General features: G+C 37.4%; 2 protein-coding genes across 20 annotated transcripts in view; both read left to right on the top strand.

Moving 5' to 3' along the window:
- Positions 1–7,272, top strand: part of col18a1a (collagen type XVIII alpha 1 chain a) — a 72,881-nt gene extending 65,609 nt beyond the window's left edge. For 5 of the 6 annotated variants that reach the window (XM_046844738.1, XM_046844737.1, XM_046844741.1 and 2 more), the window contains 8 exons: positions 2,598–2,742; positions 2,872–2,936; positions 3,128–3,256; positions 3,360–3,392; positions 3,543–3,881; positions 4,752–4,949; positions 5,314–5,429; positions 5,896–7,272. In XM_046844738.1, the coding sequence (XP_046700694.1) occupies positions 2,598–2,742; positions 2,872–2,936; positions 3,128–3,256; positions 3,360–3,392; positions 3,543–3,881; positions 4,752–4,949; positions 5,314–5,429; positions 5,896–6,109 (1,239 nt within the window). In that variant the 3' untranslated portion in view covers positions 6,110–7,272. The remainder of the gene's footprint in view (positions 1–2,597; positions 2,743–2,871; positions 2,937–3,127; positions 3,257–3,359; positions 3,393–3,542; positions 3,882–4,751; positions 4,950–5,313; positions 5,430–5,895) is intronic. The other variant, XM_046844736.1, reaches the window with a different exon arrangement.
- Positions 7,273–14,174: 6,902 nt separating this feature from the next.
- pcbp3 (poly(rC) binding protein 3) overlaps positions 14,175–15,667 on the top strand; it is an 84,114-nt gene continuing 82,621 nt past the window's right edge. For 6 of the 14 annotated variants that reach the window (XM_046844038.1, XM_046844021.1, XM_046844030.1 and 3 more), the window contains exons 1-2: positions 14,175–14,308; positions 14,436–14,607. The gene's annotated coding sequence lies outside the window, so the exon portion shown is untranslated. Of the gene's footprint in view, positions 14,309–14,385; positions 14,671–15,667 lie in introns of those variants that run through there. The other 8 variants (XM_046844001.1, XM_046843911.1, XM_046843946.1 and 5 more) reach the window with 4 other exon arrangements.

Below are 15,667 nucleotides of genomic sequence, written 5' to 3'. Positions count from 1 at the left end.
CCGCAGCTCTCCAGTACCAGCAGAACTCATGCAGCCCCAGACTATGATGCTACCACCACCATGCTTGACTGTAGGCAGGACAGAATTTTTTTTGGTCTGGTTCCTATCAAGGTTTCTTCCTCATAACATCTAAGGGAGTACCTCATCCTTGCCACAGTCACCACAAGCTTGCTCATCAGTGATAAATACACATCATTCACCTTGATTCCTAAATTCTGTTAAACTGCTTTGAGACAATGTCTATTGTGAAAATAGAAATAAACTTGACTTGACTTGACTCCTCACCAGGGCGTCGCCACACATGCTGAACACCATCTGAGCCAAACAATTTGATCTTAATCTCATCAGACCACAGGACATGGCTCCAGTAATTCATGCTCTTGAACAGGTTGTCTTCAGCAAACTGTTTGCAGGCTTTCTAGTAAGCCAGCTTCAGAAGGGGCTTCCTTTGCCATGCAAACCGACTTGTTGCAGTGTGCTGCGTATGGTCTGAGCACCGACAAGTGGACCTTCCGCTTCTGCAACCTCTAAAGCAATGCTGCAGCACTCATGCGTCTGTTTTTTGAAGCGGCTTCTGCATCTGCACCCATCTTTTATGGACCCTTGCAAGGTTTGTTCCAAGTGGAATGCGTCTTGGAAAACCTCTTTATGACTTTGGCCACTGTACTGTAAATCAGTTTCAGGGTGTTACTGATCTTATAGCCTCAGCCATCTTTGTGTAGGGCAACAATTCTAATCCTCAGTGTTCTTTGCCATGAGGTGCCATGTTGAACATCCAGTGGTCATTTTGAGAAAATTGTACTCAATGCACCAAATTCTAACTGCTCTAATACACGATACACAAATTGATATGGTCCTGTCAAGCAGACAAAAACATGAACATGATGATTATATGTGAGGGGTGTACAAATTTTTGTGAAATTGAGTATTGATTTCAAGCTTTTTTTTATTATTTATTGTAACCCTAGATTAATATTAAATGTTAAATATACTTAATAATAATATACATCAGATGCATCTGACTTGAAATGCAATTATTTTCTTTCTTTGTTTTTTTTCTTTCTTTTACCACCTACTTTCATGCCATGTTCAAAGGCACTCAGGTCACTTGTTTTACCCATTTCAACACTCAATTTAACACTAACAGATGCTATAAACTGTGCACTACCTGATTTATACCAGACACTGCAGCCTGACATATGGCTTGTGCAATTTTTCGCAAAGACAGGTCGTGTAACCTTGTGTACCCTATTTGTACAGTACAATATTTGTTCTTGTTTATTCTTGTTTATGTCTTTTGTATTGTTTAAGTACAAAAACATTCCAAACTTTACCTTTCCAGCATGAGAAATTGAATTTGTTACAGAGAAATGTTTTTATCTAGGCAAAGAAAAGTATTATGTAACAGACCAGGTTTCAGACAAAAAAAACACCAAACAAAAATACATACTATAATGAAGGTGACTGGGTTTTGCATTCAAATACAGATGCAAGTGAGACAGCCTCTAGGAGAAGTGTGGCAGATTCTCCAAAATGCCCAGTTTAGAACGCTTTGCCCAACTTGGGAAATTGCACAAATTGTGTCTGGGCACATTTTTTTTTATAACAAATGGATCTATTAAGTGTTATTTCAGGTAAAAATGTTTCATTTTAGTATTTTTGAAAGCATCTTGGTTGTCATTTTCTTTCATGTGAATTATATTTATTCTCACTCCTGTATTCATAGGAGATAGATATATAACAGATTGCATAACCGAAGAAATCAATTTGACTATCATGATAAAACAGTCAATCAAACATTAATTTTAATGATATAATTTTTTTAAAATGTTGTGCCAGGGGTGGATAATCTTGTAGCTCTTATTAATATTTTCAGAAATAAAATGTATGATGCAAGACCAATGTAGGATCTATGTGAATTAGGAAAAAATCTGGAAAAGGTTTTAATAACGGTTGTTTATATATATTTTCTTTTTTTTTTTTTTTTTACGAAAATTTAGCAAACTTCGTCAAAGCACATAGATCATATATAGGATTTATAGATCAATTAGCAAGAAGAAAAGTAAATACATCCAGTAGGATATTTGTGACATGTTTTAAAAGCCACATTTGACCATAATACTAAATCAATGAAATATAAGCCTATTCTTCATTAAAATTAGTTAGTAGTTATTGGCATACCAGCTATGAATATAAATTTTGTTTTTATTTGGCATACTTTGTTTACTACAGATTATCTTTGTTACTGTTTCTATTTATCTTTTTTCCTGGTTAATTTAATACTAGCTTTGCAAACCATTTCATGCAGGTGCATTCAGTAGGCTCCAAGCACAGCTCTAGTTCATTGAACATTAATTCCAGGTGCTTAGCAAGCATTATTTTGTGTCTTCAACAAGTTTGTGCTACAACTCTTGATATACATACATTTAGGTCTGAGATTTTAGGCAACCTACCCATCACCTGTGATTCAGCTCATTAGCAATCTTTTATTAAAGAATCTTAAAAAAGAAGGCACTAAAATGCATATTTGTTGGTTATTTTCTGGATTCTATAGGGACAAAACCTAATGAATCTTTTACCTGTCCTTTTCCTTGAAGGGTCCTAAAGGAGACTCTATTCAAGGGCCTCCTGGTCCACAGGGTCCACCAGGATATCCTGGTAATAGCCATCCAGGACTCCCAGGACCACCTGGACCTCCTGGGCCACCTGGTTTACCCTCATTACCTGGTGCTCACAGACCTTGTAAGTCTAAAAAGAAAGCATTCTAATATCGTCAATACAAAAATGTTGTTCTTGTTCAAAGCTGGTCTGTTGTATTTTTTTCTTTCTGTATTAGATTGATTTTTTTTTTAAGATTTTTTTTTTATTCAGCAGTCAGTATTCCTGGCCCTCCTGGTCCTCCTGGTTCTCCTGGGTTGCCTGGCCAGAACGCTGGAGTAAGTAAAATGCCTGGAGTTTTCAGTAATTCTCAGTTTCACCTGATACTGCAATATAAGATTTTTATTAGATCTCTTTTGATTTACTACTAAAGAAAGTCTCAATTCAGTATCCAGCTCTTATCTCTATATAATACCTACAACTGAACTGCTTTGGATAAAAGCTTCCAATAACAAAAATATTTTTCTAGGTGATAATACTGAGAACATTTGACTTAATGCTCGCAACAGCACAGAGACAACCAGAGGGTGCTCTCATTTACACGTTGGACAAAAGCGACCTCTATCTCAGAGTCCGTGATGGTGTCAGACAAGTCATGGTATGGTTCTTTTCCTTTAAGAATAACAAAATGCCGATAAATATATATACACAAAGAAACATTTCTTTCACACTTTTGAATATAAATTTCTGCTTTCTTTCAGCTTGGAGGTTATACCTCTCTTTACAGAGATTCAGTAAGTAGATTAACAAGTGAAGTAAACTTCAGCTAATACTCAAGCAAGGAAATTAAAACGGCATTTAAATGTAGACCTTAAATGGTGCACCATTGAAAGAACAGTTTGGATTTCAGTGACACATATTACTGTCGAACACTCTATTTACAGAACAACGAGGTGGCAGCGGTACAGCCTCCCCCGGTAGTGCACTACTCTCAGAGCCACTCAGCAAATAACGGAGCAGAGCATTACTCGCATGTTGTTGACACTCCAGTCCGGCAACCAGAGAGCGAGCATTCTCAGCCAGCTGTTGATCCACAGTACAACACACACTATTCCTCTCACCCAGTCCCCAGGTACCCACCTCAGCCGGATCATAGATATCCACCCCTCACTGAGCATCAGTACATCCCTGCACCACCAGAAAGGTACCCCAGTACCCATATTCACAGACCCAGCACACCTGTCCATCAGCCTGAGGCTCATGAACACACATCAGGACCAGGGGTAAGCTTGCAACCACATACATTTTCTTTTGTTAATAAAATGGCCCTTCTAAGGCAAAAAAAGTGAGTTGCATTGTAATTTTGTTTAATTCATTAAAAAGGCTTTCTTATTAGCCATCAAAAACCTTTTATTAATATTTTTACTTAATACCCGACATTAAATAAGTCATTTATTTCACGCTTAATTGTAAAAAGAGCAAGAATTATGTCATCATGTAGATTTTTTACTGATGATGATGATGAGCTGATGCAGTAAAAAGCGGCAACTATTTTCTTCTGCTTCAACACTCGTATACCCTGTAAATTCGCCGACACTTTTGCCAATTCTTAATTGATTGATCACACACAGTATATTTTCTCCCCAATTTATAGTTAAATACAATTTTGCAATGTCTGTGAGACAAGTTAGAGCAGCTATAAACAGTCATTTTCTCAGTAGACTTTATTCTGTGAGGTGTTGTTGAAAAGAAATACCCAGAAGCCCAAAAGAACAACGTTTTATATAAAATATATATGTCCTGAAAGCTTTTTTTGTAGTGGAAAATACAGCTCTGAGAATGGAGACTCCTTTCTTAAAAGTTAAATTCTTTGTTTATTTAGCCACAAAGAATGAATAAGGTCAAGCAGGTTATATTGAAGCTTTGTAGAAGGCTCATATATGGGTATGATGGTCAGTCGTTCCCCCAAAAAAGAATAGTGTCCATTTTGTGCATCTGTCTGTATAATTTACACATGCTTAACAAAGTCCCATATGTAGTCCTATTGAGTTCTGCAGTCCCAGGCCTTTAATAAATACAGTAAATGTGTCTTTAATTCTGTTTTGGCTGGAATTGCTTGTGTATAATGGCATGTGGTTTCTCTGTGTGAACAGCTGCATCTGATCGCCCTGAACAGCCCTCAGGTGGGGAACATGAGGGGCATCCGTGGCGCTGACTTCCTGTGCTTCCAGCAAGCACGTGCTGCAGGCCTGAAAGGAACATTCAGGGCTTTCCTGTCCTCCAAACTGCAGGATCTTTACAGCATTGTTCGAAAATCTGACAGAAACACACTTCCTCTTGTCAACCTCAAGGTACGCGTCCTATTATAACGGGGTGTCATCTGACTGATCCCTCACTTTTAATTAAATGCTGATAGTCATATCCAGTATTGAGAGGAACCCTAATTATATAAAAAAGAACCCCAATTTTATACTACTCTTGTGTTTATGCATTATTTTTCTTTATTTGTTTTTTTCCTAAGAGAATTTTTTATATCTAGTTAGAGCTTCCCACCCGCAGTCCTGGTACTCTTTAGTGTTTTTTTTTTCTCTGCCCTCATCAGCTAATTTTAGTTGCTGAATTGGGTGTGTTAGCAGTGAATGCGGTGAACCGAGCCATTTGGCTTCCCCTTTGCTTGGTCATGGGTCAGTGTTGTGCTGATGTTATTCTCTGCAGGACCAAGTGCTGTATAGCAGCTGGGACTCGCTGTTTGGTGATTCAGAAGGCAGGATGAAGACCAACATACCCATATATTCATTTGATGGCAGAGATATTCTCAGGGACAGTGCTTGGTAAGACAGCAGCCTTTGACTTTACGTGCAGCATACCTCACTTTTAACTGCGGCCAGATTTCTTTCCATTTGGTTTTATTTATTGTATGTAGTTATTTATACATAGTCATGTTTGCATTGATCTTACTTCTGATAAAATGGATTTTATTTTTATTTAATACTTCATGATATTTTGAATTTGTACTCTATATTAGTATAAGGCCAGTCCCACTTGCGCCACTACATAAAAGTTAGATTATAAAATAGACATTTTCTTCTCCCCGAAGCCACGTACAGACTTCCCCAAAGTGATGCATCAGCATTACTGCACTGTAAAGACACCTAAGTCACCTTTACACAGGACAAAACCAAACCCTTCAGCAATCCCCCACCCCTTCTCATTTCTTGACTCTGCTTGTGGCATTACATGTTTTATTTCATTCTGTAGATTAATATTTCTCTTCCTGTGTGCACGTTTGTGCTTTAGGCCAGAGAAGATGGTCTGGCATGGATCCAGTGGTAAGGGTCACCGTCAAATGGATAACTACTGTGAGACGTGGAGGACGTCGGATCACGCCGTGATGGGTCTGGCCTCGTCTCTGCAGGCTGGCCAGCTCTTACAGCAGAAACCTAGCAGCTGCTCCAACAACTTCATAGTGCTGTGCATTGAGAACAGCTACATCACACAGTCTAAGAAGTAGTCCAACACATCTTTAGAATGCAGATCGCATTAGTTTAACTGTTTGGGCAGATTTAAAAAATATATATATTTTTTTCCAATTTTCCACCCTGTTTATAAAATTTTTTTTAGACAGGGACTGGGTCTGCATCACAGAGAGGCTGCCCACTGTCCTCTGGTTCCTTATATAATGCCAACAAGACAGGCTGTTGGCACTGTCTCCCGGCATTGGCACATATTTTCCAGAAGGGGTTTGAACCAGAGAGGACAGGAAATGCAGAGAGGCAGGGTTTTCAAATGTATTTTCCATATAAAATTGTATATGAAATGGTTGTTGTTACTGTTGGTTTTTATGTCTCCTTATAAAAAAATGTCTTAAGTGGTATATTTAACCAGTTTTAGCTACATATTTTTGCATAACTTTTTTATTTTTATTTCTTATTTTTAATGCTTCCATTTTCAATTAAGGATTTTTGAAAATTAAGGGGCGGACATGTCTAAAACCATTTTAGATTTTACAAAGAGAGTAAATATTTATTTTGTGCGAAAAACAAAACAACAAAACCATAAATGATAAAATTGAAACATAGAATATGGTTTTATTCTACAAATAGGATTTTTGCTCAATCATGACCACAAAACTTTTTTTTTGTGCATACTTCAGTATTTAGCCCCTTAAAAAAAACTTTTTCTTATCCACAATGTCACCTGTATGTTGACTATGGGGGTCAGAATCTTATGACATATGAGTGAAAAAAAATAATATGGATTTTTTTTCTCCCTGTTGATGTTGTTGTCATTGTTGTTGTTGTTGTTGGTTTTATGCATTCCGGACCACTTATACAGGAAATGTAAAAAGTCTCCAGTATATTTTTAGATCAGTAAAGGTGCTTTTTTTTTTCAGAAAATCAGAACATTATGCAGTCATTCACCACTAAGTGGGAAACTCATTCAGTTGCTGCTTTCTGAAAATTAGATTTGTATGTTCAGTACAGAGAGTAATTTATGAAATGACATGCTTTTATAATACTTCTGTGTGAAATCTCAAATGCTAACTTTGGTGTAGAGGTGGTTATTATAAGTATGACCCTTTGGAACTCACGAGTTTTTTTTGTAACGGTTATGTGCTTCAACATTTTTACATGGCACTGAATAAATATTTTCACCATTCACTTGAAAAAAGAACACAGAATTGGTAATACTTCTTGTGTAATCGATGTTATATGAACAGTATTTGATCGGTTATTGATATGAATCCTTTAGCATAATTTGAGCTTGGTCTTTCACAACACCAGAGCACTTCCTTTAAGCCTAAACATGTAAAAGAAAAGGGCTGCACTGGAGTTTTGAAACAGCAGTAAGTCAATTATTTAGTTAAAATAGGTACAAAGAAAATTAAAATATTTGGAGCACAACCTTTGTCCTTAGCTGCATATCAACATGCACTCACTTTCCATTTTACTGGGAACATCTGTACGATTGCATATTCATTCATTTATCCAATAAGCATATCATGTGGCAGCAGTATAATGCATAATAATCATGCAGAGAGTTTAGGTTAATGGTCACATTAAGCCATTCAGAATTGGAGGAGATGTGTTTTCAGTTGCTTTGACCGTTAGCAGGGGAGATGTTGGTTTAAGTGGTTCAGGAACAGGTGATTTTTTCCTGAAGAAAATGTAAAACAAAATAAAAAACATTCAGTCAGTAGTACCCCTGTAGGTGAAAATACCTTGTTAATAAGAAATGTCAGAATTGAATGACGATTCATATTTGAACTAATAAGGAGGCCACAGTAACTCAAATAGCCATTGCCTGCAGCCTTGGTGATCAGAAAAGTATCTCCGATTGCAAAACACAAAAAAGGCAACAAATGTGGTTAACTGAAGCTTGAAAAATGGGATTTAGGGCCCATTTTTTCGTACACGGACTACTTAATTAGCTGACTGTATTGCTGATGAGTTTGGGTCTTCAAAGCTCATACTGTTGTTGTCGTCATAGTCTGTAAACTCGAACATGTTTCACCTGGCTTATTTCACATGAACAGAATTATAAGCAGAGGTGATAATGGAAACCTTTTGCAGCCATGTCCTCTCCATTTTTACAAGAGCAACCTGTTGTGAACAGGGCAAGAATAATAGGGAGAGCTTTCTAAATCCAACAAATGCAAGATTGGCTGGATTTTTTAGCACAACATAATGGGTTGCTTTTGGAAAGGTATTGTATTTCCCTTGAGGGGAATCATTTATCTGATTAATTTGTTGGACCCCCTTGGAAGAATGTTTTTGTATTTCATTTTGACTTGTTTCTAAGTTCTAAAAGGTTGTGTAGTGGCAGTGCTAAAATCGTTAAAAATTATGTAACACTCACATTTAATCTTTTAGCAACTTTTTTGCCAGCTCTCTCCTTGTTTTTGTGGCGTTTTAATAAGATTTTTAATTTCTTCATAACCTTTAAGTAATAACTCTTGCTCTGCAGCCATACAAAAACTCTCATAAGACATTGGATCATTGTCCAGTTAATCTTTGCATTAGTTCTAAGCATAATATAACTCAATCCTGCTATACCAATCACGCCCACACATGTGTCCAATGAAACCAGAGCACAATTATCATGATTATTTGATTTTGGATTTGTCATGTAGTTAGCAACAGAGAACATGCCTTTTTTTTTTTTTTCTTTGACTTTTGATTTGTAGCCTTCCACAGTAGATTGTAGACTTCCACATTCGTAAAAATCTTAGGAGTTAACAGTCTTGGAAATACTCCTCAACTAAATCAAACAGCTATCACCAACACTATGTTAATGTCAGAGTCACTGAAATTAAATTTTTTCTTTAATCATCTTGACCTGTTTTGCCAAAATTCTGTGTATTACATGGCTGCCCACATGACTGGATGAGATGATCATTGTAGATGAAGTTAGATATTATCAACTATCTACACTTTTATATTTAATTTGTATCTAATCAATCCTTGAGAATGATAATGCTGTGGCATTTACGGCAAAATATCAAACTAATGTTTTAATAAATATATTATTAACATTCCAAAAAATCTGTTAAACCTTTGACACCAAAATATTGCCAAAAAATATAACAAGTAAAGTTTGTACAAAAATGTATACGATTTTTACTATTGTGTTTTTTTTATACTCTTGGACTAGTTGATCTGCTGATAACAATTTCCCAATTGGATTGTAACTTTTCAACAAGAATAAATTTGGCTAAAGTAATATTTACAGCAAAAGCCACAATATACAGTATGCCACAAGACTGTACAATGTGTGTATTCATAAAGCTGAAGGAATAGGATTGAATGGGTTAATGCTGTGCCTTTCTGCAGTGTTGCATCATACGAAATATGGAGCATACCTTTCTGTGCTTCTGTTTGCTGCCATCATGAGAATTCATTAGATGGTAAACTGTTGTTTCCTATCATAAAAAATGTTTATTTGTCCATGTTTAATATTGGAATATTATGTATATCAAAATAAGAAAAATTCCCATGGTGATATATACATATATATATGCGATATGTCCATTGCAATATAACTTTAGAATGAACAGTGGCTTAAACACAGTTCATGCATTGCAGAGCCACAGGTTTGTGCTCTTTACCCCTGTGGCAAAAAAGGAAAAAACTATGATTCATGTATGTCCCTAAATCACCCTCCAGGCCACTCTGATGAGACAGCCCTCTCCTCTATAGTGTCTTTTGCACCGGCTCAGTGTCTGTCTCTAGGGCTTTATAACCTCTTCAATAGGATTTAGCTATGCGGCCTTGAGAGGACCTCTGAGGCACAAATCAGTGAGTAAAAAAGAGCACTGTAGAAAGGACCTTCTTTAGCCAGCAGTGCGTTAAAGAGCAGCTTGTTCAGTCAGAACAAATTGCATGATGCTGAACGATTTGATTCAGTTCCCTTATGCTTTTTCTCGACTCCTTTTGTCGTGTTTTATAAAAACTGCGCTTTATTTTCCCAAATGAAGAATGAAAAACTGATTTTTAAAACCAATTCTCTGAAGTGAATTTAAACTGACAAGTATTAATTTTTTCCCCAACCAAACCTATTTTGTGTTTGGCATTTGGCATCACTGTTGCCTGGCCTGTAAATCAGCACTCGTATATAATTTGCTGAGTGCTAGATTATGCTGCTTAGGCGCTGCTGCTTTTCAGAGCAAGGCGGTACATCTTCAGCTGCCTGTTATCTCCACACTGCTCCACCAAGGCTATACTTAGTATCTGGTGAGTAATAAGTAATCACGTTTAAGTGGCTTACAGACAGTAATGATACAATAGCGGGACAGAATGAGGACTTTAATTACATTGGTGCTCGTGTGGAAGCCATGTGTGTTAGACGTGCTGTGTTTATGCTGTCCTCAGGAGTCACTGGAATGGACATGTTTCTCTGGGGTTACTGTAAAGGCAAAATATTTATTTGTTTATTTTTCTTATTTAAGTTTGCTTTAATGGTTCTTTTACTGCTTTTAAGGGTGCAGCCTTTTTCACTCAGCTTTTTATTATTATTTTTTTTTATTGTATAAAATTCAATTAGCTGTTAAATGAGGACATGACGCATGATTGATTTATTACGCTTCAGCTTGTGTAATTCTTAAAAATTGGTGCAATCTAAAGCTGTGATATGATATGATTCTTGCGAAAAATCTTGCACAACCTCGCTCCCATGTTTTTATATGTGCCACTGCTGTAACTACTTATTAAGCTGCATTCTAAAGAAAAAAAAAATCAGAATTCAGTATTTCTGTCAGTCAGTATTTATGTATTTACAAATTTGGGAGAATATATTCTTTGCTATTTTGTTTATTTGGGATTAGAATACCTGAATGGTTTGCAGGTTCTACCAGGATACAGTATATGAAATATGAAGTATATGAAAAAGCTTGCAGAGAACTTCTGCATTTAAAATACACTTTATAGTAAAACATACTCAAGAAAAAACATATTTAAGAAAATATACGAATAAAAAAGGGCAAAAAATGTGACATTCTGTAAATGACATCATTTTTATCTGCAGTTTGCAAGGAGGATTATTGAAACTATGCCTCATAAAAGGACTTTAAACAACAACAACAAAAAAAAACAGAAACAGATAAAGGTCAGAACTAAACAGCTCTGGGTTTGAGAAAATGCTGATTGCTTAAACAAATACTATGAAATCTAAATTGTTTACAGGGAAATATCACAAAAATATAAAAAGCGTTTTAAATGCTTGTTTTGAAATGGTATGACTAAGACATTTTAAAGAAGAAGAAATCTGAAGAAATGTAAAACTTTTTGAACATAAACTTTTAAAACTAGCTTGTTTTCTGTATAGAAGAAATTGTTCAATTACTTTAGGTGGGATCAATAAAATTATTTTAAGGAAATTGAAGCTTTTCAGCAAAAAAAAAAAAAAAAAAAAAATTATATATATATATATATATATATATATATATATATATATATATATATATATATATATATATATATATATATATAAACAAAAGACATCCAAAAAAATGGTTTGGTACACTCCAAAAAGTAAAAATAGAACATGTCAAAGATTTTTTAAGAGTTTATTGGATTTTAATGGTGTATAACTTTCAAACGGTGTAATTTATAATTTTCTATTAGAAAACTAGCTTTGTTATAGGGTGTAGTGAAGTCTACATTTTTAATAGCTATTTTCCTGCTGATGTGCTTCATCAATTTATAGACATTAAAGACATTATATGTGAAGTGGTCTGCAATATCCAGTTCAATGGCTGAATTCTGGCAAATAAAATAACAAAACAAAAAAAGAAATACAATAATATAGTCTGACACCTCAACTGTAATGAGAAAAACATTTTAAAGAATTAAATGGAAATTGTTTCATTTGTACGCTAACCTTGGCTTTCTGCCTGCAGTTGTGTTGGATAGGAAGCCAGTTGAACATCCATTAGTGGTGTGTAAGAGCAGTCAGTCTGCCTGAAGATGTCTAAAACCTTGCTAGCCAAGTATACACTTTTTATCCAACACATCTAATGTCAGGCTTGGATCAAGTTGTCTTGATCGCAGTGCAAAATAGTGAAATGTCCGAAAGCCCAATAGACTTTTATAGGTTTGTATTCAGATACAAACTGTCAAAATGTCAACGCTGCTCCTGTGCCATCAAATCATCCGAACAGACACCAGTGATCAGAAGGAACCATCAGACATATCAGTTGACAGCGGACATCAGTTTTTCAAATGGTTGCGTGACCCAATAAAAATATAGCAAATGTCAAATTTTTTACGTTGTAAAGAATTTTATATAGATTTTAAAATGTCACAGTGAAAAGAATGTGATCTAAAAATGACTTGTATTATAACAGATAACTATGCATTATTAACCTTCTGATAGTGGTAACACATAAAAAAACCATAACGGAAATATTTTACTTACTATAACACGTGACTATGTACAGTGGCTTTACTCACTGGTAGGAATGACATTTAAAGCATGACTACCCCTGAATCCATGCATTTTTAATGAGCTTTCCTCCTGTCATCATCCAATATGTCAGCAGTCACCCATATGCACTCAGCCTTTGCGTATCACCCGTAAATAATATTAATAAAGTCTGAATTGAAGGAAAAACATTTTTTTACATGCTTGGTACATGTAGATGTAGATGATGATGAGGAACACCTTAAATTAAAGTTCTCATTAACCTTATTTACTAAATATCTGAAGTCCTGAAGCATTCTGTGAAAGCTGCATTTGAGACACTTCTCTTATGTGCTTCTCCTATGTGCTTCTTGTAACTCACCACCTCTCACAACACACATACACATACTCCCACTCACTCTTAAGTGTTAAGTTCACTGGTACGTACCTACCCCTGTCTGAGGTTCTTGTGTACCAATTTATCTTCAGCTGGAAGCATATTCAATGTGACATCTGCTCCCATCTCTCATGCATTTTTAATGGGGCTTTCTCCCTTTTCCTCAAACAGCCGTACAAAGTGAACAAAATTCATCCAGAATGCCGATTCTTTCTTCTTGCATTAAATCTGGGGTCCTTGTGACACCTTGCCAGGTAGCCACATAGAATCTGTCCTGTCTGTGGAGCGTGTAGGAGTGCGTAGGGAAGAATAAATGTTGGTGAGACAGAAGGACAGCTCTAATGGAGCACTATACCGACATCGTTGCTGAGTCATGATTGGGTACCCAGCACAACAACACTGTGTGGTATTGGCCCATAACATGATGCACTCCTGTATTGATAGCCTCATTGATTTTTCTGTTTTCGTAAACTTCACCACTTCCTGGAGCCTCGTGGTCTGGAATTAAGCTGGTGTCTTCAGCAGGAAAAACAGTTCTGGCACTTTTCTCCACATCTTCAGTCCCGGTGTCTCCCGAGAGCTTTACCTGAAAGAAAGAAGGACAGAGAGACGGCCCTGATCTTTGTGCCTGGTTAATAACGGGACATTTATTACACTTTTGTCTCTGGAGCTTCGCTTCCTGCAGTGCAGAGGAACTGAAGCTTGACATGCTTTTCATTTATCATTCTGACAGCATGCCATTGATCACATATCATGCTGGGAGCTTGGGCCCTGCAATCGATCTGCAAAATAAAATAAGCCTTTATGAAATTGGCTCACTTTTGCGTCTTGGGTTTTAGTCACATATTTGGGATGCCATGTCTCTGTTAGGAAAAAAAAAGTGTAATAAATGTATAATAAACAAGGACTTAATGCAGTGTGTAACATGAGTGCGTTAGGTCAGATTTGTTTCTTCTCGCTGCCCATGCTGCTTTTGTTTTGTGCATGATCAAGTCCTGCGGACTTTGCCAGGAGCTCTTGCGTGGATGTGGAGAAGCTTTTCTGCCAGTTCTGCAGTGGAGCATGCGGTGTTATTGTGGTGGGTTAAGTGCCTCACAATCTAATTACTCTAATGTCAGCTGCAGTCTTAAATCACACTCGCTGGCTGAGTGCACCGCTCAGTCTGTCCTTCAGAAAGGGAAGCCTCGCACTGCTCTCGGATTCATTATTCCGATTGGATATGAGCTATTCCACTTATTGGCTGGTACAAGGATAAGGCGGCTTGGGCTCCCATTGGACACTGGAGAAGCAGCTTTTTGGCATGTGATTGGCTCCTGGGAGAGAGTGGGAGGCGAGCTGTTTCTTTCCTCCTAGTGCCGGAGTGCGAGTGCATGCAGGGGACTCTTTGCTCTCCTCTTATTTGACTGGCTGCAGGTATTGGTGTCTGCCTCTTGTGTGCGTGCCCACGCGTGCTTCTGTGTGTGTGTGTGTGTGTGTGAGAGAGAGAGAGAGAGAGAGAGCGTGCCTGCGTGTGTGTCTCACTGTGTGTGTGTGTCTGTAGCAGAGAGAGCAAGAGGAAGAGGAGCAGCATTTCCTCTCCCCCTCTGGCCTTCCCGTCTCCCTGCTCCCTGTCACTCCATCCTTCCTCCCTCCCGGACTGCACCGGCCTGGACCCTGTACCCATCAGCCCCTTTGACTCTCCTCTCTTCACCATCCCGTCTCAGCCGCCGCAGGTAAGGAGCCGCACTAACATGACAGGTTGCAGAGCTGCTCCAGCTGCTCCAGCTGTTCACAAGGTATAATAGCTTTTCTCTTTTTCTTCTTCTTCTTTTTTTTCCAATCTTGATTTGTACAAATTTGGCCTTTATTTCGCATGATGTTTTGGCCCTCTTTTCCCAGCATATTACACTCTAACAAACACATTAACACTCCCACTATCTCTTTCTATTCTGGTGTTTTTCAACTTCTCCCTCTGGCAGATTCTCTCTTAAGGAAGTGGGTAGGGGTGTGAGGGATAGGGATGTTTGCTGTCACACTTTTTGAGCCCAAATTCAGCTGAGTGCTTCATGCAAACTTTCTCTTGTCAAGCTGTGACTTCACCTGGGCCACTATGGAAACACTTCATAGTCTTACTAAAATATAAAAAAAAGAAAAGAAATTGTATCAACCGTGTGCACCAGCTCAATTTTGTTCTGCTGTGGTGGTTTTATTGGTATCATTACTTTTCTGCTTATGTTTATTGATTTCATTTCCTTGCAGTAGTGCCTCCGAGTGAGACACTTTACTGCAACCCCAATTTGCTCCAGGCAAAAACTTACTGTGACTGTTTATTTAAAGTTGCTTTGAGACAAAATCATCAGCTAAAACGGCTCAATGTGAAAGCAGATATTCAGAACTGAAACCTGATCCCTGCATGTGCTTAGGAGATTTCCGCACAAAGAGAAGACAAACAGCATGACGTAGCAGAAACTGTAATTACTTTACGACTAGGACTGATCCAATCAAGATGGGCAGTTAACATGGTCTACACACCAGTGCAGCCACAGCACAAAAAAAAACTGCTTAGTTCTTGATCGTTCACTCCATAGCACTTTGCCTTCAATTAGATCTTTCCTGAAGAAGTGATTAGACTATCAATACTGATTTAAACTTATTTCACAGACATGCTCAAGTGCACTGGATCTTCTGCTCAAGCACGCTCCATCACTAGAGCAGTTTGGGCCTGCGGTGGTCTTCGTTACAGTATCACTTGAAGCCGTGATCTCTAGACGTAGTTAGTCTTGATTTCACATT

This window comes from Silurus meridionalis, chromosome 3 (genome assembly GCF_014805685.1).
Source record: "Silurus meridionalis isolate SWU-2019-XX chromosome 3, ASM1480568v1, whole genome shotgun sequence".
Taxonomy (NCBI): domain Eukaryota; kingdom Metazoa; phylum Chordata; class Actinopteri; order Siluriformes; family Siluridae; genus Silurus; species Silurus meridionalis.
This window is presented reverse-complemented; position numbering and strand designations above follow the sequence as displayed.